We start from the raw sequence: 26,424 nt of genomic DNA, 5'->3' as shown, positions 1-26,424 counted from the left end.
GCAAATATAAGTATTAATAAATTCTGTTTGCTACACGGTTTTATGACCTATTTCTTTCCGCCGGAAGCAACCGGTCAGCTGCTTCGCATTTACACGCCGCTTCCTGGTTCTCCTAACGGCTCGTTTCCCGTGACAGGTTCTCCTAAATGCAGCCTTTTTCTCGCGGTTTCCCCTAACCTTCAACGGGAATACAACATATACCAAGACTTTTGTTGGGACCTACGCTGCCATCATGAACACGGAGAAGGACTTTACTCCGTTGACGCCCAACATCGTCCGGGCTCTCAATGATAAACTGTACGAGAAGAGGAAAGTGGCGGCCCTGGAAATCGAGAAGCTGGTGCGCGAGTTCGTGGCTCAGAACAACTCCACTCAGATCCGTCACGTCATCCAGATCCTGGCCTCGGAGTTCGCGCTGTCTCAGCACCCGCACAGCCGCAAGGGAGGACTCATCGGCCTGGCCGCGTGCTCCATCGCGCTGGGCAAGGAGTCTGGTCTGTATCTGAAGGAGCTTATCGAGCCGGTGCTCACTTGTTTTAACGACTCCGACAGCCGCCTGCGTTATTACGCCTGCGAGGCTCTCTATAATATAGTCAAGGTGGCCAGGGGAGCCGTGCTGCCCCACTTTAACCTCCTTTTTGATGGACTGAGCAAGCTTGCAGCTGATCCGGACCCCAATGTCAAAAGCGGCTCAGAACTTTTGGACCGACTCCTGAAGGACATTGTGACTGAAAGCAACAAGTTCGACCTCGTCGCATTCGTCCCTCTACTAAGAGAGCGCATTTATTCCAATAACCAGTACGCCCGGCAGTTTATCATCTCCTGGATCCATGTCCTGGAGTCCGTACCTGACATCAACCTGCTGCACTACCTCCCCGAGATCCTGGACGGCCTCTTCCAAATCCTGGGGGACAACAGCAAGGAGATCCGCCGGATGTGCGAGGTGGTGCTTGGCGAGTTCCTGAAGGAGATCAAGAAGACGCCGTCCAGCGTGAAGTTCGCTGAGATGGCTAACATCCTGGTCATCCATTGCCAGGTGGCGGATGAGACCAAGGTAACCAACGACCTCATCCAGCTAACCGCCATGACGTGGATGAGGGAGTTCATCCAGCTGGCGGGCCGCGCAGTGCTGCCTTACTCGTCGGGGATCCTCACCGCCGTACTGCCGTGCCTCTCCTACGACGACCGCAAGAAGAACACCAAGGAGGCGGCGAGCGCCTGCAACTACAGTTTGATGAAGCTCGTCACTCCTGAGGATGACGATGACGACGACGAAGAGGAGAAAAGCGGAAGCGCCGAGTCACCGTCGAGAGAAGACAAGGTGGACGCTGGCGATGGCGGCGACATGCTGAACTCCTCGCAGGAAGCGGCGGGCTTCAGCAACATCAGCTTCTTTGCCCCGGCGAGCACCGATCGATCTCAGGTGACTCTGGACATGGACGGTATCGTGCAGGTGCTAGACCGCCACCTCCACGATGGCTCCACGGGCATGATGACGCGCATCGCTGTGCTCAAGTGGCTCTACCACCTCTACATCAAGACGCCGCGCAAGATGTTCCGTCACACAGACAGCCTCTTCCCCATGCTGCTCAAGACCCTCTCGGACGAGTCAGACGAGGTCATCCTCAAAGATCTGGAGGTGCTGGCCGAGATCGCCTCGTCGCCGGCCGGGCAGACGGATCCGGCGGCGGCATGCGACGGGCTCGACAGCAGGCCGGCGCTCAAGGTGCCGGACAAGGTGGGCAAGACCGGGGTCGCCGAATCCTCGCCGTCCACCCCGAGCATGAACTCCTACTTTTACAAGTTCATGATCAACCTCCTGAAACGCTTCAGCGCCGAGAGAAAGCTGCTGGAAAGCCGAGGGGCGTTCATCATCCGCCAGCTCTGTCTGCTCCTCCATGCCGAGAACATCTTCCATTCCATGGCGGACATCCTCCTCAAGGAGGAGGACCTGAAATTCGCCTCCACCATGGTGCAGACGCTCAACACCATCCTGCTCACGTCCGCCGAGCTCTTCCAGCTGCGCAACCAGCTGAAAGACCTCCGCACAGCCGAGAGCTGCGCGCTCTTCTGCTGCCTCTACCGCTCGTGGTGCCACAACCCCGTCGCCACCGTTTCGCTCTGCTTCCTCACGCAGAACTACAAACATGCCTACGACCTCATCCAGAAGTTCGGCGGGCTGGAGGTGACGGTGGACTTCCTGATGGAGGTGGACAAACTGGTGCAGTTGGTGGAGAGTCCCATTTTTACCTACTTGCGCCTTCAGCTGCTGGACGTGGAGAGCAACCCGTACTTGATCAAGGCGCTGTACGGGCTGCTGATGCTTCTGCCACAGAGCCAGGCCTTCCAGCTGCTCTCGCACCGCCTGCAGTGCGTCCCCAACCCGGAGCTGATGCGGACGGTGGACGGGACGAAGCGCGCCGACGCCAAGGAGCGCGAGGCAGAACGCAAGCGCGCCCCGCACGCCAACGTGGACTATGGCGAGCTGCTGCGCCACTTCGACTGCGTGCAAGGCAAACACCTGGAGGTGCGGCACCAGCGCTCAGGGCGCGTGGCCGAGCTGCCCGACAGGAAACTGATGTGAGGCTGCACCATGCTGAAAACAAAAAATGGATTATTGGAACCAAATATGATATTATGAAGCTTGTACATACACTGGCATGACGAGAATGTTCAATTCACCCATTTTCTTTGTACTCGTGAGTGTCGCGGGACAATTGCGAGTCTCGATTTCCGTTTTGGGGATGAAGGGGAGAACGTGTAAATTCAACACAGGAAAGCCCGGGGGCAGGGATTTGAACCTCGAACCTCAGAATTGCGATGCAGACATGCTATCACTATTACACTGTGCTGTTGTGAGAATTTTATGTTAAAAAAATGAGTACTGTCTGGTCACACTGGTTACTTTTTTTTTTTTTAATGAAGAAAAAAATGTCACTGATACCAACATCATGTATTTTCATTGAAGGGAGGATTAGGGCCACAGTGAAAAAAAAAAATTATACTGCAAGATTCAAGTCGTGATCTTCAGAGAATAAAGTTGCATATTTGAGACAAAAAAAATACTTTTTTGATTAAAGCCGCAGTGTAACAGGAATAAAGTTTTGGAGATAAAAGGTTGTTTATTTTTGATATTAGTTGTAATGTAGTGAGAATATAGTTGGATTGTTTTATCATTTTTTATTTTATTTATGTACACCATTTTGCTTCAGTTGTAGTGTTGTTTTTTTCAGTGCTCTCGAAAAAGTTGAGTTTAGCTCGGCATAAATATATTACATACATGGGCGGATTTTGAAATTCAAAAGTGCTTTTTTTTCCATCAAACATCATTATTTATTCGTGTGATATTATGAACAAATTCCTTGAAAATATTAATTTATTCTAATACTACAACTTTGATCTCCAAAATAGACAACTTCATTCTCATGAGATTACAACTTAATATAATTTTTATTCTTTTCATTTTGGCCCTAACACGTCTTTGTCATTTTACGATCAGTGTTGTTATTTTTTATTTTATTTTATTTTTTTACGACTCTAAATGTCATACAGAAAACATTTGCTGGCATTTAATGAACCATCAATAATTCATTTATCAATATGTTTGTTATCGTGCTTTGGAGTGCCTTAATATTTGAAACACCGCTGCTGTTTGTGAATGAAGACGTTGACAACTGGCAGAACACAATCATGTGTTTTCCTGTCAGGAGGTACAAAATATGTATATATATTGTTTTCTTCCTCTTAAATTAATTTGTTCCCTTTATTTCAAACAAAGCTAATACACATTCCATTATCAAGTCGTCCGCTTTGGTTACTCAATGCGCACAATGATGATTTATTGTCATGTGAGTCACAAACAAAGCGTCACATGTGCGGAGCTGTGAGCCAGCTTGACTTTTCCAGTTAAGACGAGGCATATATTCTTGGTATGCCTTTTCTTCCTATTATATAAATATACACACGCACACACTGCTGTCTTTATATTTACAGCTGGCATTTACAGTCACTGTTTGTCTTTTTAATCCTAATATACTGTATTTCTTGGATCATTGCACCGCTTTTGTCGTCATTCGTGCGTAAAGTCGTCAATAAAGCTGGACCCCGTGTGATGACAGATGTGCTCTTTCTTCTTAAACAAATAGCAAATAGAACTCTGGGAAGACAGGTCGAACCAGTTCTGATGTCATCTTTTTTCCGTTACTGTACATCCAGCCCCCAAACACGATGTTCATTATGTTCGAATGAATTTAACACCAGACTAGCGCAGTGTTTATTAATCCCAAAACAGGAATGGCTAACACTTTAATGCTATGGGGTGTTTATTATGTCAGTGCTTATGCAGTACATACAAATAAGAAGTCTAGACACCCCTGTTCAAATGCTAGGTTTTACTTTAAAAATGTTTTCCCACGTTTTGGGGAGATTTCAAGTGTGTTTTTGCAAATATCATTTTGGCCATCATTCAAAAAGGTATAACATAGCTCATCACCAGAAGAACAACACACCTACAGGGAAGCATGCTGGTGGCAGCATTATTCTCTGGGGCTATTTTTCTTTTCTGCAACTGTGGACTTACACAAGGTGAAAGGAATTATCAACAGTTGGAAATATTAGTGTTAGCACAAAGGCTTAAGTCGGGCATCTTCTACTGTAGAAAGCAAAAAAAAAAAAGCCTACTAGAACATCAGAACTTTATTTGGGCTTACTCAGGGGCACTTTAATTGGTGGCTGGTGTTTGCTGACTCCCATATAACTTGAGTTTGAATATTAATTCAGTACACCAACATCCCCACTTATCAGTGGGTGTGCACACTTTTGCAACTGCATCTTAGGTGTCAATTTTTACTCTCCTTCTCGAAAAGAGTTGTATGAGTGATCAGTCATATTAAAGATGATTTTTTTCATCACGGGTTCAACTGCCTTAATGTGACCCCCGCGACTAAATATGGTCCTTCGTTCTATTTAAAGGACGAGCGCATCCAACACACATGAATGCATGTTAACTGGTCGACCACATGGGGACGTACTGCGCACAGCAAACCCCAGCATGTACAGTACCGCACGTGTGCGTGTGTATGCCGGGCATATGTTGACTCCCATCAGTTAGCAGCTCCACTACATTAGCTCTGAACTTCTGCCCCGTCACCCGTGCAGCAAGACGACAAACGACTAATTTGGTCTGCCGGGATGAGTGCAGATGAAGCTTTCACCGGCAGAATGCACTTGAAGTAGCCCCATTGGACACATGCAGCTTGGAAGGCTTCCATTACTTGAGTGTCATCATACAGGAATGCGTTGGCATCGATGTAGCCCCAATTAAAAAAAAAAAACAGCGCAGGACCTAAAATTAGGACTAAATAGCTTAGAGACGACACCGTACATTGTTTTTGCTTCACCTGTCTGGTTTTAAAGCAGTCGGCGAGTCCTTAAATAGCACTTTGTATGTTGTACAATCCGTTAGTGGTAGTGCGATTGTATCCCCAACTGAGCTTCCTATCTGCACATGTTTGCGTCCTATTTTAGCAAGTGCGTCAGTTCTGGTAATTTGCTTGCGCAACAAAATACTGGATTACGGTTCGGGTAGGGAAAGAGATGCATGAACGAATTTGAGCCAAGACAAGAATCCCCAGTTCTGATTGATATTTTCCCAGTGGTCATAACTTAAGAATATGGTTATTTGTTGTTGTAGTTTTAAAGGGGAGGAGAACAGCACTGCACAATACTTATAGATGTTTATCATATTTTGTGGATGTTCATTTACAGTGGATACAAAAAGTCTGCACACCCTATTCGAATGCCATGTTTTTGTGATGTACAAAAAAAAGACAGAGAGAAATCATTTGCCAGTGGAGGGAATTATGAACAGTTCACAGAAGTGAGTATTGGTTAGGTTAGTAAAATCTATGATTTTCAAATCAGAAATTATTTTTCTTCTGTTTTTCAAATTTTCCACATTACAATAGTAGATTTGTCATTATTTTTTAAATAATGAAAAAAAGAATTCCCGCCCATTATAATTGCTAAAATGGATAAAAATGACTCATTTAAATGACTTTCATTATTATAAACTGTATATATGCACCGGTTGTACATTTTATCCACTGGTAAATATGAAATTATAAATATGGTTAATTATTGTTGTAAAACAAGATATGTTTACCGTATTTACTGTATTTCTCTGTCTTGACGGCACCCTATGTGTCTCGCTGGCTTATGTCACGCAAATGGATTTATTGCGTGCGCACTGGGCGCCTACATTTCTGTGTGTGTATGTGTGTGTGTGTGTGTGTGTGTGTGTGTGTGTGTGTGTGTGTCCCTCTCCCTCTGTTATGATGATTGTCATTGGCTCGCTTCAGCTGTGAATCAGCGTAAAACTTGAAAGATGGCATGTGATTGGTTGGCCCGAGCTGTACATGTGGCGAGAGTGTAGAAAGTCCTCATGACTGATAGCGTCTTCATTTTCCATATTCATATCTTGAATGTTCGTCACATTACATTTACAGGTATTAAATCCCTCTAAATCTTTTTTATATGAGCCACCGTGTTGAGCTTCGCCAGTTTTTTTTCATCACTCTTCTCAAATATCGTAGAAGTAATCATGGCAAATATTCCAGCGCCATCAATTCTTCCCTCCGCTGTCATACCCTGACACACTACCTCGTGACCAAAAGGCTCTTTGTTCTATTTAGACGCGTGGCGTTTATTCGAGAACGTACAACACGCATAGTCAAACAACGCCAACCGACATGAGATATGCCTGTGGGAGCTGTGGGCTTAACACTTATTTCGGGGCTTAAAGACGGAGGTTGTCCTGTATTTAGTGAGGTGTGGGGGCCATGGGAGGGGCCATTCCATGCTTTGCTCATGGTCGTCGGACCACCCCACTAGGAGGGTGACCGACCTCGCCGTTCAAAACTCAGAGTGGCCACATCGGCCCTCTTACAGGCAGGCGTAGAGGCGTCTCAGAGAGAAAACTGGGCAGGACGTAAGGCCAGTGGCCCCAGATTCCCTTTCGGTCTATGGATCAGATGGTGCTGGGGAGGGCCTGCAAGGCCTTCACGACAGACAGCAGGTCTAAGAGTGACCCCGATGCATGCAGCGAGCACGGGGAGAAGCTGACGCTCTTTTGCTTGGAGGACTTGGAGCCTATCTGCGGGCTGTGCGGGAATGCCGCGGCCCACCGAGGACACAGGCTCTATCCCATTGGAGAGGGGGCTCATGACTGTAAGGTAAGAGTGGCACACTTTGATTGCATCAGCAACAATCAACATGAGATTTCATCACCTGTCTATAGAATGACAAATTATAAATTCCAAATTCTATGCATGCCCCTTTGGTCTAAGTTAAGAAGATGTTGACTTATTCGACATTGACCTTATTATTTAATTATTTGCAATTTTACTTTTACTAGAATGTTATTCTTGTATTTTTTACTTTTATGTTTGTATATTTTTAGCATGTTCTTGTTTTGAAATTCATTACAGTAATTGTTACCTACTTACTCCACTAATATTTAGTTGTAGTTGCTTGGTTAGTTGTTTGCGTTGTCTTTTTTTTGTCCTTTTTAAAATATTTTATTGTATTCTAATTATACTTTTCATTTGATTAATTTATTTTCTTAATTGGAATTATTTTAAATTGTATGGATTTTTAAAAAACTTTTTAAAAACAATTTTGATATTTTCTTCTTTTGCTTTGGATTTTCTCAAAATCATTATACTTTTTAATTTATGAATACATTTTGTCAATTTTCTTTTTGTATTATATTATTCAGTATTTTACTCAGATTTGCATTTTTATACATTTTGTTTTAATGTTACTTGATTTAATTTGTATAAATTTTCAAGTATTTTATTTCCCTTGTCATTATTTGATTTTTATGGTAACTATACATATTTGATTTCATTTCATCAATATTTTCAGATTTTATTATATTTATTTGAAGTTCATCCGCAGGATTAAGTACCGGTATACTGTATCTAACAGTATGTAGTATTTGTATCTTTATCTATCAATCTATCTGGTGTATCTCTGAATCACACAGGCATGGCGTTTCTTTAATATGCACGATGATGGTGATCAGAGATTATTACCATTCTAATAATAGATTTTTGGCTTTCGCGTGGCTGCTGGGCTCCTGAAACTCAAGCCCCTGTGCACATTTTTTATGATAGCTCATCCCATTCTGCCTGCTGGGCCTCCCTCAAGAATGAGAGACCTGCGCCGACTAATGTGAAAAAAATACTCGCTTGGCCCAACCAGCACGAGTTCAGCTTTACGCTTGTCAACAGGCCGCGCTTGAGCCTTCCACACAGATGTGACCCATTTATTTGGCGCCGCAATGTGCGTCCAGACAGCGTGTTCCGCTGAAAGCTCCGCTGCCGCGCCACATTCTGACCTTGCTGTTTACTGACTTCCACATAGGAAGAGCTGCAAGGTGCCCTGCTGCCTTTAAAAGAGAAGTTGCAGCAGTACAGGGATGCCAAACTTCTGTGCGAGGACATGCAGGAGCACGTCAAGGTACTGTCTGAACGTATATACTGTACATTCACCTCAATGGTATCATGGTCAAAGTACTTTTAAGCGTAAGGGCGGCCAATCTGCCGATGTGAGGGAGCTCTGAGAAACAGAGACAAAAGGATAGAGCGAGGAGAGTACCAAAAGAGCTAATACAGTAGTCGTGAGGGACATATCATTTTAGCGACAGTGAGCTCTCCAAAATAATGAGGCAAGCCCATTGTATGCAGAGCCAGGCGGAGCACACGGAAACACAGATCAAGATGGAATTCGAGGCGCTCCACCGCTTCCTGAGAGAGCAGGAGGCGGACAGGCTCTCCGCCCTGAAAGCCGAGGAGGCTCACAAGAGCCTGGTCGTCCAGCAGAGGATCGAGGAGTTGGACCAAGAGTTGGCCTCACTCTCCAAAGTGATCCGCTTGGTGGAGAAAGAAATGGAAACGCAAGATATCCCCTTCCTTAAGGTAGGGAGAGCCGACAATAGAAATCTCATTTTCCTGCTTTGAATGGGCCCGAAAAACAATGTGAACGGCTGCGTTCCTTTTCGTTCACAGAATTACAAGAACATCATCAGGAGGTGAGCCTCAAGTTAACACTTTTGATGACAGTTATGAATATGTCTATGACAACTTTTCAACATGTGTTTTCAGAACCTGGATAAACTCCTGCGACCCCGAAGAGCTATGTGGTGCTCTGATCGACGTGGCAAAGCATATTGGCACTCTCAAGTACCAAGTGTGGGAGAAGATGAAGAAAATAGTCAAATACAGTAAGTGTGGTATATTTTATATTTTTCACAAATCTGTAATAATAGTCAGTCGACACATGTGGATGTAAAGGTGGTCAGAATTTCCAGACAGAGACTCTACACACTTCACTTTGAAAAATTACAACCTGACCCATATCGGCTTTTTTCAAGACCGATGCCGATTCTGATATTTGTCGGAATGGAACTTTGATAACTGATTAATCGTCTGATTAATTTTTGAAAATATATCATGAATAACCAACAATAAAAACATGAATTACAGGCAGAAGATTTGTCTTTGTCCTTTTAGTATTTGTTCCCAACAAAGGAAAAATCTGCAAAAATATATATATTTTTTGGGGGGGCGGGGTTTAAATGTCATTATCTTTTTTGTTGTTATTATGTTGTAATAAGTGGGCAAAATTCGAAAATAACATTTGTCCAGTCTTTGAAAGAGCTAATATTGGCCAATTAAGTCAATTCATCTCTTGGGCCTTATGTAAATTACTCATATAAATATAGTTATGTATCATTATAAAACAGTATTAAATACTGATAACATTTAGTATAACATACGCACTGTATTAGTACGGCTTTGTAGCAGTCAGTCAGATCTCAACCTCATACAACATGTGGGAAACACTGCACAAGAAAACTAATTCATGTCTAACAATGCGTCCTCTGCAAGGTCCCGTCATTGTGGATCCCAACACGGCCGCCAACTGCTTCATCCTGTCCGAGGACTTGACGGTGGTGCAGAACTCCACGCAGAACTTCAAACTCCCCAATAACCCGGAGCGCTTCGACGTCAGCGCCGAGATGCTGGGCGCCGAGGGCTACACGGAGGGCCGCCACAGCTGGAGCGTGGAGGTGAAGGACAACGCCTACTGGGTGGTGGGCGTGGCCAGCGAGTCCGTCACCCGCAAGGGCAAGCACGTGCTGACGCCCGCAGAGGGCTTCTGGACAATACGCTTTCGCAACGGCGAGCACAAGGCGTGCACGGCGCCGTGGGAGCCGCTCAACATGAAGGCCAAGCCGGACGTCATCAAGGTGATGTTGGACATGGACCGTGGCAAGGTGGCCTTTTACAGCCCTCCGGAACGGGAACCGCTTTACACCTTCACCGACGTCATCGCGCCAAAAGCCTTTCCTTACTTTTGCACAGCCTGCAAAGAACACCCGCTGACAATCCTGCCCGCTAAATTGACTCTATCGACAGACTGATCCCACGTCACGCGCGAACATCCACACAGAGCTAAGACGGCAGCCGAATCAGACGAAGAATCGAGTCTTTGTTCTGAAACAAGGGACGATTGTGAGAATGCAGCGCAAGGCACAGTGTGGCATTCACAATAAAGTGGAAAAATGCACTCATACTGTGTTTGAATTCGTGTACAGTCGGCATGGAAATTCATGGGAATAAACCAGGAATTTACTCAATTGAAGGTTGGCTCTAACCAACCAAAGCGGAGGCTCGCAAACCAGAATTTGAGAACCACTGTTATAAACACCGTGGAAAAAAAAAACCCAAGGCACATTTTAAGAAGGCATTTTTAATTGGGAGTTCACATAAAAGCGGTCATCTGGAGGATGTATATATTAAATCTTCAGCTGTTGATGATGTCACTAAAGGTTCTAGAAGTGGAATGTTAAATGAGAGCCAAAAAGGAACATTTTCTTTTTAAATCCATTTTGACACAAAATCGCATTATGACTTTTTTTTTAATATAAGGCACGTTAACAATTGTTGGTTTTGAGTCATGTGGACATGAAGATGGATTGGATTTTTTTTTTTCCATCCAGAGCACTATAAACATTAGTATTTGACCTTGCAAGCCCTTACATGGTGTCGCTTAACCCGGCTAGAATAGCTCGAACTTCCCTGCGGCAAAGTTGATCTAGCCGCCATACTGTCCTTGTAAGTCAGGATCGCACTCGAGTATGTGCGGCGAAGGCTCTGTGAGGTGGAAGAGGTAATAAATGCCCTCACGTGATGCAGCATCTTACTCCTACTGTGTTAAAAACAAACAAAAGGAATCCCCTGTAACAGTGCTGCCTCGGTGAGTAGTCGTGTCAACTCTGCTCCCTGAAGGATTAAAATTCCAGACTTCCGCATCACAAATGCACCCGGGCCTCCATTATGGAAACGAAGAGCTCGTCGTCCATCGCCACGTAGCGGCCGATTTTCACGTTTAAGAAGTAGAGTCGGTCGCTTGTGAACCGTGGGTCGTAGCCCTCCCTCTGCAGCCTGGTTTTCTGGATTTTGAAGGTACCTATGGAGCAAAGTGAAAGAAATGATATACGACATGATTCAGAAATGGGAACTCATTCGCGGTGGTTTACCGGTGGTGTCCACGCTCGGCGAAAGTCTTAGGAACACCGGCCGAGCGTACGGCGGGAGAGCCGTCTGGACCTTCTGCAGAAACGCGTCGCAGTCAAAAGTGCCATCAGAGTCCGCGATGGCTGCCATGCCCGCCTTCCCTTCGACACCTGAGCATGATATACAGGAGAGGATCAAAGAATTGTGACGCCTTAAATGTATTTACCAAATTCTCAGGAAAGTTCATCCAACCCGCTCAAGTCACTGCAGGTGTGCCCCAGGGCTCTGTCCCCGTTCTCTTGCTCTTTATTACCGACAGTACCTCCTCCCCCTCACGCTCATTTTCCATAAAAGATTCTCTTTCATTACTTCGCCGATCATGCCCACCTTTCCGAAAAGCACAGTATTTCACTTGCACCAAATGGCACCACAAGTGTTGTGGCTTGTTATCACAGGTTGAGTGTTTTGTGGTTGTTTCATTCTGAACAGTGGTTTCTTTTGATACGGTTTAAAGGTGTAGAGGCATTTCCACATCTTGTCTGGGGTCTTTCTAAAAAAGTTGGTCATACTGTTGAAAATCGTTATGTGCGTATCCCTTTATACGCTACATATACTTGATTCATAGAACACCACAAAAACAACCACAGCTGCATACAAAGTGCGATTATACATATATGTGGACTAACCTGGCACCGTCACGCCGTACACGGCGACGTCAGTCTGATCCAAGAGGTTGCTCAATATGCCCTCCACTTCTGTGGTGGACACGTTCTCACCCCGCCAGCGGAAGGTGTCGCCGCTGCGGTCGCGGAAATACATGTAGCCTAATTCATCCATCACCAAGACGTCACCTGTGGGGGAACACGGGAAGATCAAAGCCACCTCGAAAAAATAATGATGTCAATCATGACTCTTAGCTTAGAATTTTTCACGGAAACAAATATGACTGCTAACCTGACAAATAGGCTGAGTCGTTCTTCTTAAAGACGTTTTGGGCTATTTTCTTGCTAGTAGCTTCGTGGTTAACATAGCCGTCAAAGCGCCTCAGCGGGTCCTGTTGGTTGATGCGGCCAACCAGGAGCCCAGGCTCACCTGGAAAACACAGACGGACGGGATCCAGTGGGTACCTTTCAAGTCATTTATCACATTGAGGGAAGAGTAGTATTAGTTACCAGGTTGACAAGGGACACAAAGACCCCGGCTATCCCGGACCAGCTCCATGTTGCTCTCGTTCACTTTGACCAGGCGAATGGGGTAAACACTGGGCAAAATGCGACTGTTAAATCCACAGGCACCCACCTGGAGATGGAAATCCACTTATGTTCTTTCATTTTAACAAACAATACAAAGGCCGGTGTGAATGCCGACCTTGCCGTCCAAATTGGCGATGCTACAGTTGCACTCCGTGGCTCCGTAGAACTCGCCGATCTGCGCCACGCCGAAACGCTGGGTGAAGGCTTCCCACACGCTTGGACGCAGGCCGTTTCCAACCGCCAAGCGAACCTTGTGGGCCTTTTCTGACGGTCGCACCGGCTGAGACAGCAGGTAGCGGCAAATTTCACCAATATACTGGATCACCTATGAGTGAAATAATTTACGACTGCAATTACCTGACATTTTTTGAATGGACTATTCTACTGATGAGCCCATCGCTTAATTTCTGTTTTGCATACAACTCTGGTTGTTTTTAAGCGCTCTATAAATAAAGTCGAGATGAGTCGTGAAGTTCAAATGAAGACAAGAAGCAGACCGCAAATTGGTCATGGTATCGAAAGCCGCACTTTAGTTGCAAACGATGTCTCCTTTAAATGCAAATCACTTACTGTGCAGTTGTATTTGATGCAATCATCCCAGAAGCGACTCGCTGAGAATTTCTTCTTGACGACGACAGTCAGTCCATTTATCAGACTCTGGCCGACACCCATGATGTTACCTGGCAAAGTGAAAAGCTTTTGCATCAGTTGCGCTCCCTATTGGTGCAGGGGGGGAAAAAAGTGCTGACAAAGAATAGTCTCTTTAACCTGCAGAGTGATAGAGAGGAAGACAGTCATAGATTATGTCATCCGGGCGCATACGAAAAGCATAGTAGCCGAAAGCAGCGATTCTGTAGTACCTGTAGAACACACAGTTGCTCTCAGATGTCCAAACACGTGCGACTCATTTTTTTTTTTTTTAAAGGGAGACCATTTTATAAAGAGTAACATACCGACTGTGCACGACAATAGCAGCCTTGGGTAGTCCTGTGGTGCCAGAGGTGTAGATGTAAAACAAACAGTCTGCAGAGGAGAAGACAACAGAGCATTCAGTTACACATAAGAGCAAGAACGAATATGAGCGACAATAATGGACACCCTACGAACACGAGTGTGAGAGTGTGCTTCTTGAGAAAACACAGTTAAAAAAAAAAAAAAAGGTGAAAGTCTACGAAACATCTGACCTTGACTGCCCCTGTGGTGAGCTCATTTCTAACTCAATCCAACCTGGTCCCTCCTAAAGTGAACCTCAACATCTCCATCTCTGCCAGGTTCAGCTCTGCCTCCCGTCGTCTCTTCAGTGCCACTGCGTCTAAGCTGTACATCATGGCTGGCCTCACCACTGTCTTTGTAACCCTTTCCCGGCTAATCTTCATTCCTCTCCACTGCAGTGCATGTCTCCACCTTTCTAAACGTTCACTCCACCTGCTTCCTGCTCTCCCTGCAGATCACAGTGTCATCTGCCAACGTCACGACCCACGGGGAGTCCGGTCTAAAAATATGCATAGTATACAGTACAGTATAAAATATAAATGCATACATCAGCCACAAAAATATATTAAAAAAAATACAAAAATATAGAAAGTACAGTGGCGCCAATTGAAAGGAAATGCATCCCATTCTCCCCCCAAAAATCAACTAATTTTGTAAAGAAAAATGTCTCATCAATAATTGACAACATCTGTCTAGTGTCTTTGCAAGCCTGGTGATTTCTTAAAAATTAAATTCGAAAAACAAGATGGACACAGTTCATGTGCCTTTCTGACCCATTTAAGCTAAATGGACGTTCCTAAGGCAAAGCAATGTGTTTAATTCTCTGCTCTATGTTTAGTTTGACTGCAAACTTCAACAAGGAGTGGCAATAAACTGCTTGATGACTCTTTTTTGAACAATTGGTCCCTATCTGCCAAACTGCTGTTTTTGTTGTTGTAGCAGCAGCAGTAGTAGTAGTAGTAGTAGTAGTAGTAGTAGTAGTAGTAGGAGTAGTATATTTTTAGTCATCATAGAGTCATGTATTCCACCATACATACACTGCAACAGGCATAAACAATTATTTAATCCTGGCCTGTTCAAAAGTGAGTTTAATAATCACATAGTCGTCGTATCTTAAATTTTTGCTCACAAGGTAAAAAAAAAAAAAAAGTGTCTGAACAACGATTAAAAACAAATTTCTAAATCAGGTCACTCGTACTCCAAAGCATCAATTTATGAATATTGTGTCCTGAGGTGAGGGCATAGTTGAAGCAAACACACATAGGTATCAAAAATAAATATAAATATATTAATATATATAAAGTATGTAGTTACATAATTTAAAATTAATTGATATTTTAAAATAAAATAGTCAAAATATATTAATACAAAAATAAAACAGAATAATGTATTAAATAAAAATACAGAAAAATACCAATAAGAATACGATAAAAGCAAAGATAGATTCATTAATAGATAGTAAGCCATGGTCTAATTCAAGAGAAAAAACGCCATGCAGCACTACTAACCATTCATGCCTTTATGCTGAACGCAAGGTAAAGGGGAGTGCCTCGGTGTGGACGCTAAGATCGGATCAAGGGGTGTCGCACCCAGGTAGGCGCCATGATGAGTGCTGTGGTCTCCGGTACAAAACCTCACCATGGCCTGACTGAGGGAGGCGCTGATCTCCGACATGGCTGATATGTGGGACAAAGAGAAAAAGAAAAAAGAGCTCTCACTAATTGTTTGGCTTAAAAGGACTTATTTTCATATTAAAATTCATTCTTCGATTTCTTACCATCGGCAAGCTCAGCTCCAAACACAAGAGCCCGAGACCGAGACACCCCGATACAGTGCAGGAGGGAGTCCTTGCGGAGGTTGAAGTTGATGAGAGCAGCTTCCACGCCGACCTTGGCCAAGCCCAGCCAGAGTGCCACCTGCAACGGTCGACTCTCCATAAAGAGCGCCACCACGTCTCCAGTGACCCAGCCCTGACTTCTGGCCCAGTTGGCCACCGAGTTGGACAGTTGGTCTAACTGGGTGAACGTCCATGATTCCCCCGTGGCCTCGTAGATCAGTGCAATCTTGTTCGGGTTGCGTTTCACCGTCTGGGCAAACATGGTGAGGATGTTGCTTCCGTCGCGCATGTAACGCCACAGAGCCATCTTGACTCTTAGTAGCACACACAGGCCGCTGAGAAAGAGAACAAATGAGGAATTGGCAATAACGTGGTACCGCGATTTATGATTATTATTAAATGCATTCAATGTGAAGAGAGAATACGTCACAAAATTAGGAACACATGAGAGAGCCAAGCCAAAAGCTGAGTCACATAAAGCAATGCTTTCTTTTAAACGTCAGCTTTGCAGATGTCGCTTCCACTGTGCAAGGGGTGAATATTACAATAATAACTTCTTCAGCGATACGGTTAAAAATGTCATAGTTGAGCTAATTACAGCCATTGAGTGGCACCAACTGTTATTTTGTTTCTTCGGGCATCTATTTGAGGCACGGCGCTAATTTTTGAAGGTAGCACTTAATTGGGGTACACTGCCTATTAGAGGCTGTATATTGTACTACTTTATACAGCACCATGAGACGTGTGAAATTAGAATTAGTCCACCTACGTGACATCTCTCTTGGCGGTCAGCGCAGCCACGTAGAAATACTTCCAGCTGCTGGTGCCCAGGTACACCCCGACTCCCGCCACCACACTCCAGGGCCAGGACACCCCGAAAAGACGCAGCAGCCCCATGGAGCCCAGACAGGCTGACAGGCTTGCTGCATTGTGCATTCTAAAAGTCAATAGATTAGATGACGTTAGATGAGACAGACGGATGTATAGATGATAAATAACGTGACAGGGAGATTGATTTAAAAACGAGACAGATACATCCATAAATACAGATAGATGGGAGACGAATGTGCATACAATAACAATGAGTGACTGGTCTACATACATCTTTTATATGAGTTAATGCAGTATTTAGCATGCACTTTTACTTTTCCCAAAGTTAAAACTCTACTATACATTACAGAAGTAATACAGTACAGGTCGCGCGTGTTAGCCTCGCCAGCAAAACCCCCTAAAGTCATGTGCATCAACTCAACTTACCTCAAGTAAACAGACAAGTAACCTTTCACCCAATAACCCTAACCTAACCGAGGGGGGCACGTCAACCCTTAACTGTTTCCGATAATTAGCGATAAGCGATACTCTTCTGTACTTGCGTTGCTTTTTTCCCCTTCTTTTTTTTAATAGTTGTGACACTTTTGCATGTCGCCGGTTCGCGTGGTTGCAGTACAAAAAAAAAAAAGCTGACTGGCACTCCAAATGGCATCCGATGTAGGAGTCCCCGAACCAAGTGTGCCGTTTACAATCAGGAGTCCATCGTATCTGTATCTGTAAAGTTAAACTACATCTGATTGAGCATTTTTAAATTTTTCGGGTGGTACTGTGTTTTTTTCCTCCCCTCTGCACACCATATTGAATAGGGACGTCGCCGATGAAGCCCCGCCCCAGCGCCGCGTGAGGGCGACGTAACGATCGTATCTACTGGCTGACTAAGCTGCTCGTCAAACCAATGCTTAGTTTCTATTGGATCTTATCATCCACGCCCCTTTACACCCGCGAACCAGATTTGCCAGAGGTTGCTGAACGGTACCAATGGCACAGATTACTAAATCGGAGAATGTTGCGTAAATCTGCTGAACATCCTATGAAACAGTTTGCTCCTTTGGCGTATATGCTTGCTGAATATGAAAAGCGCCAAACTGAATGAAATGTAACAAAATGTTCAACTGTATTTTGGCGAGCTATTTGTCTCAGGTAAGTGCGAAATAAACATTGAATCGTTTTGTTGTCCACATTAGATAATATCGCTGTCAGAATCTGAAAATAAGACAATATCTCGTGTTTAACAGAATAATTTACATCAAAATGTCATTTTAAAATACTGTCGCACTTATAATAAGTGAATATGATCCCGAATCAGTCAAAAATGACAAAATATTTGACATTAGATGCTACAGCTCTTGTGCGATACATTCTTACGCTGGAAAATAAAAAAAAACGTCCTATTTCGATGCGTAAGACGCTTTAAAATGTCAATTCTATCACTGAATGCGAATATCTCCGAGCCCTCATGAATTGTTAGAGAGATTTGGGTGACGTCAATCTTAAACAGATGACAAAAGTGAAATATATTTGCTGAAAGAATGGTAATTTCTTTGCCCTAAATATATCACTCCAAAACATCATAGTGCCCATAATCACATGCAAAAGCAGTGCAATCTTAGTCCAATATCTAGTCACGAATGCTGCAATGATGAAGCATTGCACTTCAAGGAAAGTACTACAGCAAACACAAACACAGGAAACCACAATTTCAACATTGCTCGCACATACGTCCACATTATCTCGACACCTGACTCTGACAGCTTTGGAACGTACCTGTACCTTTGTAGCCAAGAAAACAAACCCCAGAGTCCAATAATGCGTCCTGTGGAGGACATTACTGCAGAGTGAAGGCCTGTGTCCTGCTAATGCGGAGACCAAAAGCACTCCATTTACAGCCTAATATTTGCTAAACAAGCTAGGGCAGTTCTGTGATTGAACAGTATTACGTGTTCCACCAGGTTAACGAGTTTCCGCCTCAAGAATGCTTTTCTGTTCAATCACAGTTCTGCAAATCACACCACAACAGTTGGTGTGTTCAGGTTTCTTTTGGAACAGTGTCACTGGCTGGCTTGTTTACTTTTGACATTTTTATCCCTTTATTAGGAAAACAAGCCAGGAGTGTTGTCAGTATTGGCTCTTGGTTAGACCCCCTCCAACCCTTTAATTTTTGAAGGTGACAAAACAGTAAAATAATTTTGAGATACAAGCTTTGTTTTTATAAAATTTCTAATGTTTCAGATTTCTGGCTGTCCAGCTGCAGCAAGCCAGAATGCTTTCCGTGGTGGGCAGCACATTCCAAAAAGTGTCACTCCCCGGAGTTTGTGTGGATGGAAGACATAGGGCACAAACTTTGGTGCTCATCGGCAGCTCTGATTGGAAACATTTTGTTTACATGACTCATAGTTAGGGAAGACCCAAAAGATACTGAGCTTGCAAAGCTTGGCGTAATATACCTCACAGAATAGCATTGTCAAAGAACTGAAAGCACAACACCTTAACAAATGCCACACATTTAAATGACGTCACTTCAAATAGAAGTCTAATGAGTGTGAATTATTTTGGAACAAGCCAATTTGTGACACATAAGTTGCATATGATGAGGCAATTAGTCAATAGTGTGCACAGTGAATATTAATTATCAGAACCGCTTATAAAAAGCTAAATATAAAATGATACAAATGTAAAAAAATACAAACTAAAAATCTAAAATGTAATTGTATTATTTAGCATTTTTAAACCGCCAGAGTAAAATATACAAAAATGAAAATAAGTACCCTGGGGAGGGAAAAAAAACATGTTTTCACACCTTGGAAATAATGTAATTTATCAAAAGAAACACAATTATACGGTACATCGCAGTGCAACAGGTGGAGTAGGAAAACACAATTGACAACACACAGTGAATTGCACAAAGAATTGATCTGAATCTCTACAACTTGTCTTTCATTTTTTTGGGCCAATATTCACACAGCGTAAATATGTCTGACACGTTATACAGAAAAAAAAAATATACATTTATACATACATTTTTAGATTGTTTGGGGTAGTTAGACACAGTACCTGAATTGATGCACCTGACAGAACAGGTTTTTAATTTGAAATCCAATTTTACACATACATGTGAGAAATGTGCATATTGCACATATAGCCCTGAAATAGCTCATTTCAACGGGTCGTTTTTTTCTTCATGTAGCCAACAGAATATTGAATTTAAATGACATCATAACGCTCAACATTTCCATGTCAGTTGCTTAGAATGCCGCGGCATATTCATAGAGAAGAATAACGCATCTCGACGAATGGCTGGCCAGTGCTGGTGGAGTACACGCGACCAAGAAATCAAGAGTTTGTCTCCTCAGATGTGGGACTCTCCTGTGTCCTGGCTGCTCTTGGATGCCTTTGAATGGATGACAGGAAGAAAGAGACAAGCCTATCAGTCACCACTGGGCAACTTTATTGCTCATTCATTATCGGCAAAGGCTGGGCAGCACTGTCAGCAGGATAAAAACGCTTCACCTCCATGTGATCAATCGTTTGGGATTGTGTTTTGTCATTTACTACACTGCAACAGAACACAGAGATGATTTTTTTCCCCCAGTATTTTATTTTTGATTTATGTAATTTCAAAATGACCAATTCGATTATTATTGTTGTAATTTATTGTTAACAGTGTTTTGTTTTCAGCAAGTGTAGTTGACAGATACAATACTATTTTTGTATTTCTCACGGTGTGAAAGCTGGGCTTGTTTTTGCTGAACACACTGGTGTATGAATAGCAACTCACGGATATACAAATTAATTGTCCTTTCTCCACTGAAAAAGTGTGTTGAATTTACTCAATTCTATTTCCTCAAGTGTTTGCACAAAATATAATTATCTTGATCAAGGTAAATGTTTTATGTCTACTATTTCTCACGGTGTGAAAGCTGAGCTTGTTTTTGCTGAACACACTGGTGTATGAATAGCAACTCACGGATATACAAATTAATTGTCCTTTCTCCACTGAAAAAGTGTTGTGTTGAATTTACTCAATTCTATTTCCTCAAGTCTTTGCACAAAATTATCTTGATCAAGGTAAATGTTTTACGTCTACTTAAATAAACAGTGTGTCTAGATCCCGATGATTTTATTTTAATAATTTCAATTAGCTCAAATTGGATAAGTTCACGTGGCACAGTGGTAGTAAATCACTATTTTTGATACACTTTAACATATTTGCTTATTTGTTGGTATCGGTAGGCCAAGAATTATTTCAAATTATTTTCTTTTTTCTTCATTCATCGAAAGCTATAGAAATGAACCTTTTGGGGGCACCTCGACATGGCCAAAAGCTCACCATTTTTTTTGGGATGAAACTGTATAAATTTTAGGGGACTTGAACATGACCCCACCCTGCCCTGTACAGTATTACTCACTCAGTAGCCCACCCTGATGAGTCCCATTCACGAGTTTCAACAATTGACACCAAACTGCGTGGACAATTCCATTATAACAGAACACACAAAAAGTTTCAAGGACCCATGCTTGAAATTGAAAAGGAAGTATGGTATTTTGGTTTAAAATTGACGTTTGGGGGATTCCACCAAGAATTTGTCCAAATAAGGCGTAACCGGAAACATCTAATCCGGACACTAAAATTGCGCAACTTTTTACCTCCTAATGTGAGTGGAGCATGGCATCAAAATTAATCCATCATTTATTCGTCTTGAAAAATAAAAAAAAAAAAAGATTAGAAATGAGTATTAGAAATGAGTTCCTACGTGTTGTTTGCTGGGAAATGAGCTGAATTCAGAGTAGCTTTTCTTTGGCGGTGCATTGAATCTGGACAGGAGGTTTCCATACTCGTCCCTCACCTAAAATCCACAACAACAAGATTGAAAGTTGTTCAAATGTTGCTCTTACAAAGACTTTGAGTGGAATCTAACTGATTTTTTTTTTTTCAGTGATTGACCTGCTTGGAGAACAGACAGTGCATCACAAACAGCATCAGGCCCTGGAGGCTGGCGAAGATGGTGAACAGGTAAGACATGACCATGGTGTTCTTTTCAAATTGGAAGCAGCCAAAAATCCACGTGATGCCAAGCACGCAAAGCTGGGCCACTGCTGTGACGGTGAAAGCTCTGCAGGGGGCGGCAAAGAAGCACGTTGGGAGAAATAAGGGGCGGGTGGGGCTTCACTCAACACATCTTTGGTATGTTGCAGGATAAAAACTTTTAAAAATATGCCATTTACACTTGCTGACTTACTTTATTTTCTGTAAGGTGTTTAGGTCAGGGTTCAGACTTGAGAATTTCTGCGCCAACTTCCACGCCGTGATCAGAAAGAAGAAAATGTTGATCTGGAAAGCAACAGTGGGCATATTATGGAAATGTAACTTTTATTGTTGTGTGAAAACACACAAATACGCTGTCGTGTAACAATTTGACACATTTACTAACAAACAAACCTCACACACCGAGTTTCGGAATGTCTTATGAAATTCCTGTTGTACTTACGGCAATGATGACGCAAACCGGGCCCAAAAAACTCCAGATGAAGTCCACATTTAACCAACAACTGCAAACACACGTGTAAAAGTTGCAAGGTGACCCAGCGAGGAATAGAAAATCACCATCATGGAGGAGAGTACTCACTATCGCTGGGTGCCGTATCCTTTGGGGTTGATCAAAGCAGAGATGGCGACAATCGCAGCCGGGACACCGTAGCCACCCGTCATCATATAGAGGGTCCGGAAATTGGTATTGAACACGAGAATAACCATCCGGAAGAGCTGCACGCCTTCCAGACACATCCAGCAAAACGCGGCCAAGAAGAAATAATGGAGCAGGCCGGCGATCACTGCGCAAGCATTCTAACAGATGGACACAGCAACAGTATTGGACAAGTCACTTCTATTTCACCTCTCCATTTTTTGAAGCGCTTGTCCTCATTAGGAGCTTTGTGCAGGGCACATATATAGATAGTGATAAAAAAAATCACAATCAGATCATTTTTCAAATTCATTCAGCCCTACCGCAGTCCCTGAAAAGTCAATGAGGATCCAGTAAGGTCTGCACAGGAAGGCAGGAGCTTTTTAAAAAAAAAAATACTCACTTGGTTCTCTGTACGAGAAATTCCTACAAGAAAGATGAGGGCGGCGACAAAGAGGCTGATGCACAGGTGCAAGTGGATGGTGGTCCGGGGGCTTTGGATGGAGCGGATGAGCGAAAAGGTCAGGATGCAGATGAGCAGGCAAATTAGCGACAGGGACAATCCGACCCAGGTCGCGACCTGCAATTCAAACGTCGCCTGTCCGGAGGAGAAGAGATGCATAAAGAACATCTCCCAGCTTCATGCTGGAAACCATCCTGAGAGATAGGCTGAGTTTGGAATCCCTAATCTATATATACATGTAAAATCAACACTACGAATGGCTAACTGTCAATCAAAAGAGAAATGGTGGATAGGGAGTGATTACTAAACACAGCCAGAGTGTTCACCTCCACATCGTAGAGGGCCATGAGCACAGCAAAGGTGCTCAAGTGGTTGCAGGAGCACACGGTGAATTCAGAGTTGGACTCCACCGCCGTGCAGCCGTCGGCAGACCAGCTCCCGTTCCCATTGGAAGCGTTCCAGAACACACACAAGTGGAGACGCCCGTTTCCCTGGAAGAAAACAAGACAGATAGATGTCCTGTGTGCGTGAGTCATTTAATCTCATGAAAGGAGAATTCTTTTCAAGAAATACGATCATACAAGACAGCTTGGATATTTCCAGAATTTAGTATGATTTGTTGCAAAATGTAATTCACTACTGTAAAATTAATAGGCTCGTCTTATAATTATTTGAAAACGTTTTTTTCGGGTGCAAGTAGATACTCGTCCTCATTTAGAACCTGCGGAGTTGATAGTTACCCGTGTCAAGTGGCTAAAAGTTAGAATGACTGGCTCCTCCAGGTGACTGGTGTTGGTGTTCGTAACGGAGACGGTGACTACTTTGGAGTTGATGACGAAGCTTTCGTTGGCCTGCGGATTTATCCCGCTGAAGAAGCCATCGGTGAAGGTTTCTAGGTTTGCATAGCTGAGCAAGGACACACTTGCGAAGCCTGCGATGGTCACGACAGAAACACAACAATCAAGCTGACCCCTTCACGGAAGCGTTCATTTGGTTGAAGGTGTGAACACCACCTGGGTACAGGGAAGGATCTCCAGAAACTGTTTCCAACGTGATATTCAACGTGACTGGCTTAGTTGATAATATCGCGACTCCCTGAGGTGGCATGGCTCCTTTGTGGTTAAGGAGATCCAATTCTGAAAACGGAGCAAAATCAGTTCGACATTGCGTTTTTTTTTTTTTTTTTTTTTGTATGAGTTTGACAGCTCATTTTATTGTATTAAAAGTTTACAACATTAATTTATTCAATAAAATGTTTACATACTGTAAATGTTTTTGCAATTTGCGAGTGGGACCATGACCCACCTGAGCCAGCAGGGAGAAAAAAAAAATGTTTTGTCACTTTGTAAATCGCATTACCGCTCCCTACAGGCCTGGAGCTGAAGTGCAGGCATTTCATATGTCTATGCGCGGTTACACTTCTGTTGTGGTAAAGTAGGATAACCTTTCATTAAGATTCCGACTAAATCTTAAACAAACAAAGTCACTGGAAATAGAGTATCATTACCCGTATGTGCGTATGATCTCCTTATTCTGCCGGCGTCAATAAAAGGTCCTATCAGATTCAACGCACTCTCCACCAAGTCCAGAAATTTGGACACTTTCCTGTTTTCGTTCAGAGCGCCAGTGAGCAAGAGTTGATCAATGACCAGCAAAAGTCTCTGTAAGGAAAAAAAAAATCACTTTTGTTGGGAGTTGTGGTCTTCATTTGATGATATGTTTAATGTTGTGCTGTGTGTAATGTTGTGGAAGCCCCTGGAGTGTTTGGAAATAAAAATCACAACCAGTACGTATGATTGACACAAAATTGGGTACACGTGGTACACATATTCATCATGATTAGGTGCATGAAATAGTTTCGGGAACCCGTACTATGAAATGCACAGGAAGTTTTGTGGGAAAGTGGCCATTTTGGCCATTTAGAGGAGTTCTTCAGTTCCATTCATCCATTTTAATATAGCATATCCCAACTAACTTTGGTTGAGGACTGGGATTCACTCTTGGTAAAGTAGTATCTGTGTCGTAGTACCAGATCATTGTTTCATGGGTGAGTATAGTACAGACGTACACTGATATTGCTGCATGCCTAGTACGAGTATTTTTGCAATATTAGATACAAAGGTCTGAGCAGAAATACCCAAAGCAGGTCGGGGTCATCGAAGTCTTCTGGATCCTCACCCTTGGTCAGGTCCTCACATTTTCGTTTCAGCTGCGTCAGCAGATTATGTGCAATGGCAACATTCTAAGCAGGAACCATTTAAGGAGAATTAAACACAAGAAGAGCTTTTGAAGTTCACTACTTGTGCGTGGACTTACCTCTTTTAGATCCCATGTGTCTTTGAATGCATCGCAGTCTAATGCTGAAGACAAAGGAGTTTGGTTCAATAAATTGTCCCTGAAATGATGCTGGAGGAGAGAGAGAGAGAAAAAAAAATCCTACCCGTGCAACGAGTGGCTTTGTTTCCATAATTGGTAAACCCATCTTGGCACGCACAGTAAGGGCCACTGGTTCCAATGTGGCAGGTTCCATTTCCACAGTGGTTTGTCTCATCAATCGAACATACAGCTTGAGAAAAACAAAATCAGAATGTCAAAATATTATTTTGAGCAAATGGGTTCAACAAGCGGAGCTTTATGTATTTAATGTGGACACAAAAGTTAAATTGCTTGTGTACAAATAACTGAAACTTCCAAATTTCCCTCCGTGGCATGTTTGCACTCACAGTTGACACGGAGGCGCTCCAAAGCAGCCACGCCAAAGGGCTATCCAAAGACGTATTTTTCGGATGTAGGTAATTGCACCAGATAACCACGGATGCGAACAAAACTGCTCAAGTTCTTATCAAGTGAAAGATGGGTAAACTCATGCCGGACCCAAAATACGCCACCGGGCCCCATTTTAGCCAAACGTCCAAATTCAGGAAAACTGAAATGGTGAAAACCAGCTTCATGTCTCCACAATTCATTGCTACATAGTTCTCAGTCTTTGCATATGTTTTCTCCAATTATCTTCGAATATTCATTCATTCATTCATTTTCCAATTCTCTTATCCTCACAAGGGTTGCGAGGGGTGCTGGAGCGATCCCAGCTCTCTTCGGGCATTAGGTGGAGGACACCCTGAACCGGTTGCCAGCACCAAACAGTGTCTTTTTTTTGTAAGGTGCAACATTTGTCTTGGATTACACACTCAGCAGCCGCATGGCGTTGCTGACCTGCACGGGGCTCTTGAGGTAACGTGAAGTTGTTTCCGCCAGACTTGATTGCGAAGCCGGCATTGCTGACGCAGTCATAACTGCCGGCTGTGTTGGTGCACGTCGCATTGGGCCAGCAGATATTTTCCTCTAGACACTCATTCACATCTATTCAGTGGATAGACAAACATCATCAATCTCTAAACAGGAAAGTCATCCACATTGCAAACTCCATGTCCAATTGACTGCTGCAGCCTATTGTAAACGGCCATAACTTTAGGCACACCTGCACGTGAATATTTAGAAAATTCTGCATTTCCATTGGGCCATTACAGCTTTTGAAGACTCCGATTTGTGGCACGTGAAATAATTAAACCGTGCATGGTGTTACAGAGGCTGAAAGTTTTTGTCATCCAGTACATTTGTTATGTACAATTCTGTTATATTTAACTATGAAGTACAATCTGTTTGCATTTTCTCTTTTAGAACGATTTATTTTTGAAAATGTACATAGGAACAGGTCTTATTCAAATTATTGTCAGGTATACAGCCATACTTAATTTTCAACTTTTCAAACTATGCCACCCCC

General features: G+C 43.3%; 4 protein-coding genes and 1 long non-coding RNA gene across 8 annotated transcripts in view; 3 read left to right on the top strand and 2 right to left on the bottom strand.

The window, feature by feature from the left end:
* Positions 1-81: 81 nt before the first annotated feature.
* vac14 (vac14 homolog (S. cerevisiae)) lies at positions 82-2,918 on the top strand. Its single transcript, XM_019859574.1, has one exon. The coding sequence runs from the start codon at positions 233-235 to the stop codon at positions 2,582-2,584; it is 2,352 nt and encodes a 783-aa protein (XP_019715133.1). The 5' UTR covers positions 82-232; the 3' UTR covers positions 2,585-2,918.
* Positions 2,919-6,792: 3,874 nt separating this feature from the next.
* Positions 6,793-10,748, top strand: trim35-13 (tripartite motif containing 35-13). Its single transcript, XM_019858168.1, has 6 exons — positions 6,793-7,232; positions 8,428-8,523; positions 8,751-8,981; positions 9,072-9,094; positions 9,168-9,286; positions 9,954-10,748. Exons 1-6 carry the CDS (start codon positions 7,023-7,025, stop codon positions 10,487-10,489), a joined length of 1,215 nt encoding a protein of 404 aa, XP_019713727.1. The 5' UTR covers positions 6,793-7,022; the 3' UTR covers positions 10,490-10,748.
* Positions 10,749-10,968: 220 nt separating this feature from the next.
* Positions 10,969-18,431, bottom strand: slc27a1a (solute carrier family 27 member 1a). Of its 2 annotated transcripts, none has more exons than XM_019857990.1 (13): positions 18,264-18,431; positions 16,438-16,605; positions 15,609-16,003; positions 15,340-15,507; positions 13,792-13,861; positions 13,607-13,698; positions 13,409-13,518; positions 12,954-13,163; positions 12,758-12,884; positions 12,540-12,677; positions 12,272-12,436; positions 11,609-11,755; positions 10,969-11,538 (listed from the first exon to the last, which is right to left on the bottom strand). In XM_019857990.1, exons 1-13 carry the CDS (start codon positions 18,323-18,325, stop codon positions 11,381-11,383), a joined length of 2,010 nt encoding a protein of 669 aa, XP_019713549.1. In that variant the 5' UTR covers positions 18,326-18,431; the 3' UTR covers positions 10,969-11,380. The 2 variants fall into 2 exon arrangements, with proteins under 2 accessions (XP_019713549.1, XP_019713624.1); XM_019858065.1 differs by lacking the exon at positions 18,264-18,431 and adding an exon at positions 16,926-17,295.
* On the top strand, positions 17,406-21,842 carry LOC109508338 (uncharacterized). 2 transcript variants are annotated; one of them, XR_002166645.1, is made up of 3 exons: positions 17,406-17,639; positions 21,434-21,681; positions 21,752-21,842. It is a non-coding gene; the product is annotated as an uncharacterized LOC109508338 (long non-coding RNA). The 2 variants fall into 2 exon arrangements; XR_002166648.1 differs by having other exon boundaries at positions 21,434-21,655; positions 21,752-21,827.
* adgre5a (adhesion G protein-coupled receptor E5a) overlaps positions 19,302-26,424 on the bottom strand; it is an 11,341-nt gene continuing 4,218 nt past the window's right edge. For both annotated transcript variants that reach the window (XM_019857875.1, XM_019857791.1), the window contains exons 5-19: positions 25,857-26,003; positions 25,084-25,209; positions 24,960-25,003; positions 24,781-24,885; positions 24,151-24,304; positions 23,657-23,779; positions 23,384-23,574; positions 22,970-23,134; positions 22,584-22,778; positions 22,124-22,341; positions 21,986-22,046; positions 21,737-21,828; positions 21,442-21,610; positions 21,251-21,343; positions 19,302-19,887 (exon numbers count right to left, since the gene is read on the bottom strand). In XM_019857875.1, coding sequence (XP_019713434.1) covers positions 19,846-19,887; positions 21,251-21,343; positions 21,442-21,610; positions 21,737-21,828; positions 21,986-22,046; positions 22,124-22,341; positions 22,584-22,778; positions 22,970-23,134; positions 23,384-23,574; positions 23,657-23,779; positions 24,151-24,304; positions 24,781-24,885; positions 24,960-25,003; positions 25,084-25,209; positions 25,857-26,003 — 1,925 coding nt within the window. In that variant the 3' untranslated portion in view covers positions 19,302-19,845. The remainder of the gene's footprint in view (positions 19,888-21,250; positions 21,344-21,441; positions 21,611-21,736; positions 21,829-21,985; positions 22,047-22,123; positions 22,342-22,583; positions 22,779-22,969; positions 23,135-23,383; positions 23,575-23,656; positions 23,780-24,150; positions 24,305-24,780; positions 24,886-24,959; positions 25,004-25,083; positions 25,210-25,856; positions 26,004-26,424) is intronic.

Source organism: Hippocampus comes, unplaced genomic scaffold, assembly GCF_001891065.2.
Source record: "Hippocampus comes isolate QL1 unplaced genomic scaffold, H_comes_QL1_v1.1 scaffold171, whole genome shotgun sequence".
Classification (NCBI taxonomy): Eukaryota; Metazoa; Chordata; class Actinopteri; order Syngnathiformes; family Syngnathidae; genus Hippocampus; species Hippocampus comes.
This window is presented reverse-complemented; position numbering and strand designations above follow the sequence as displayed.

Coding starts and splice junctions, on each gene's coding strand:
- vac14 (XM_019859574.1), top strand. CDS start 233: ATGAACACGGAGAAGGACTTTACTCCGTTGACGCCCAACATCGTCCGG.
- trim35-13 (XM_019858168.1), top strand. CDS start 7,023: ATGGATCAGATGGTGCTGGGGAGGGCCTGCAAGGCCTTCACGACAGAC. Junction 8,982..9,071: donor AAGATATCCCCTTCCTTAAG/GTAGGGAGAGCC, acceptor TTTCGTTCACAG/AATTACAAGAACATCATCAG. Junction 9,095..9,167: donor TACAAGAACATCATCAGGAG/GTGAGCCTCAAG, acceptor ATGTGTTTTCAG/AACCTGGATAAACTCCTGCG.
- slc27a1a (XM_019857990.1), bottom strand. CDS start 18,325: ATGTCCTCCACAGGACGCATTATTGGACTCTGGGGTTTGTTTTCTTGG. Junction 12,678..12,757: donor TTGTGTCCCTTGTCAACCTG/GTAACTAATACT, acceptor TGTGTTTTCCAG/GTGAGCCTGGGCTCCTGGTT. Junction 11,539..11,608: donor GCCGAGCGTGGACACCACCG/GTAAACCACCGC, acceptor TTTGCTCCATAG/GTACCTTCAAAATCCAGAAA.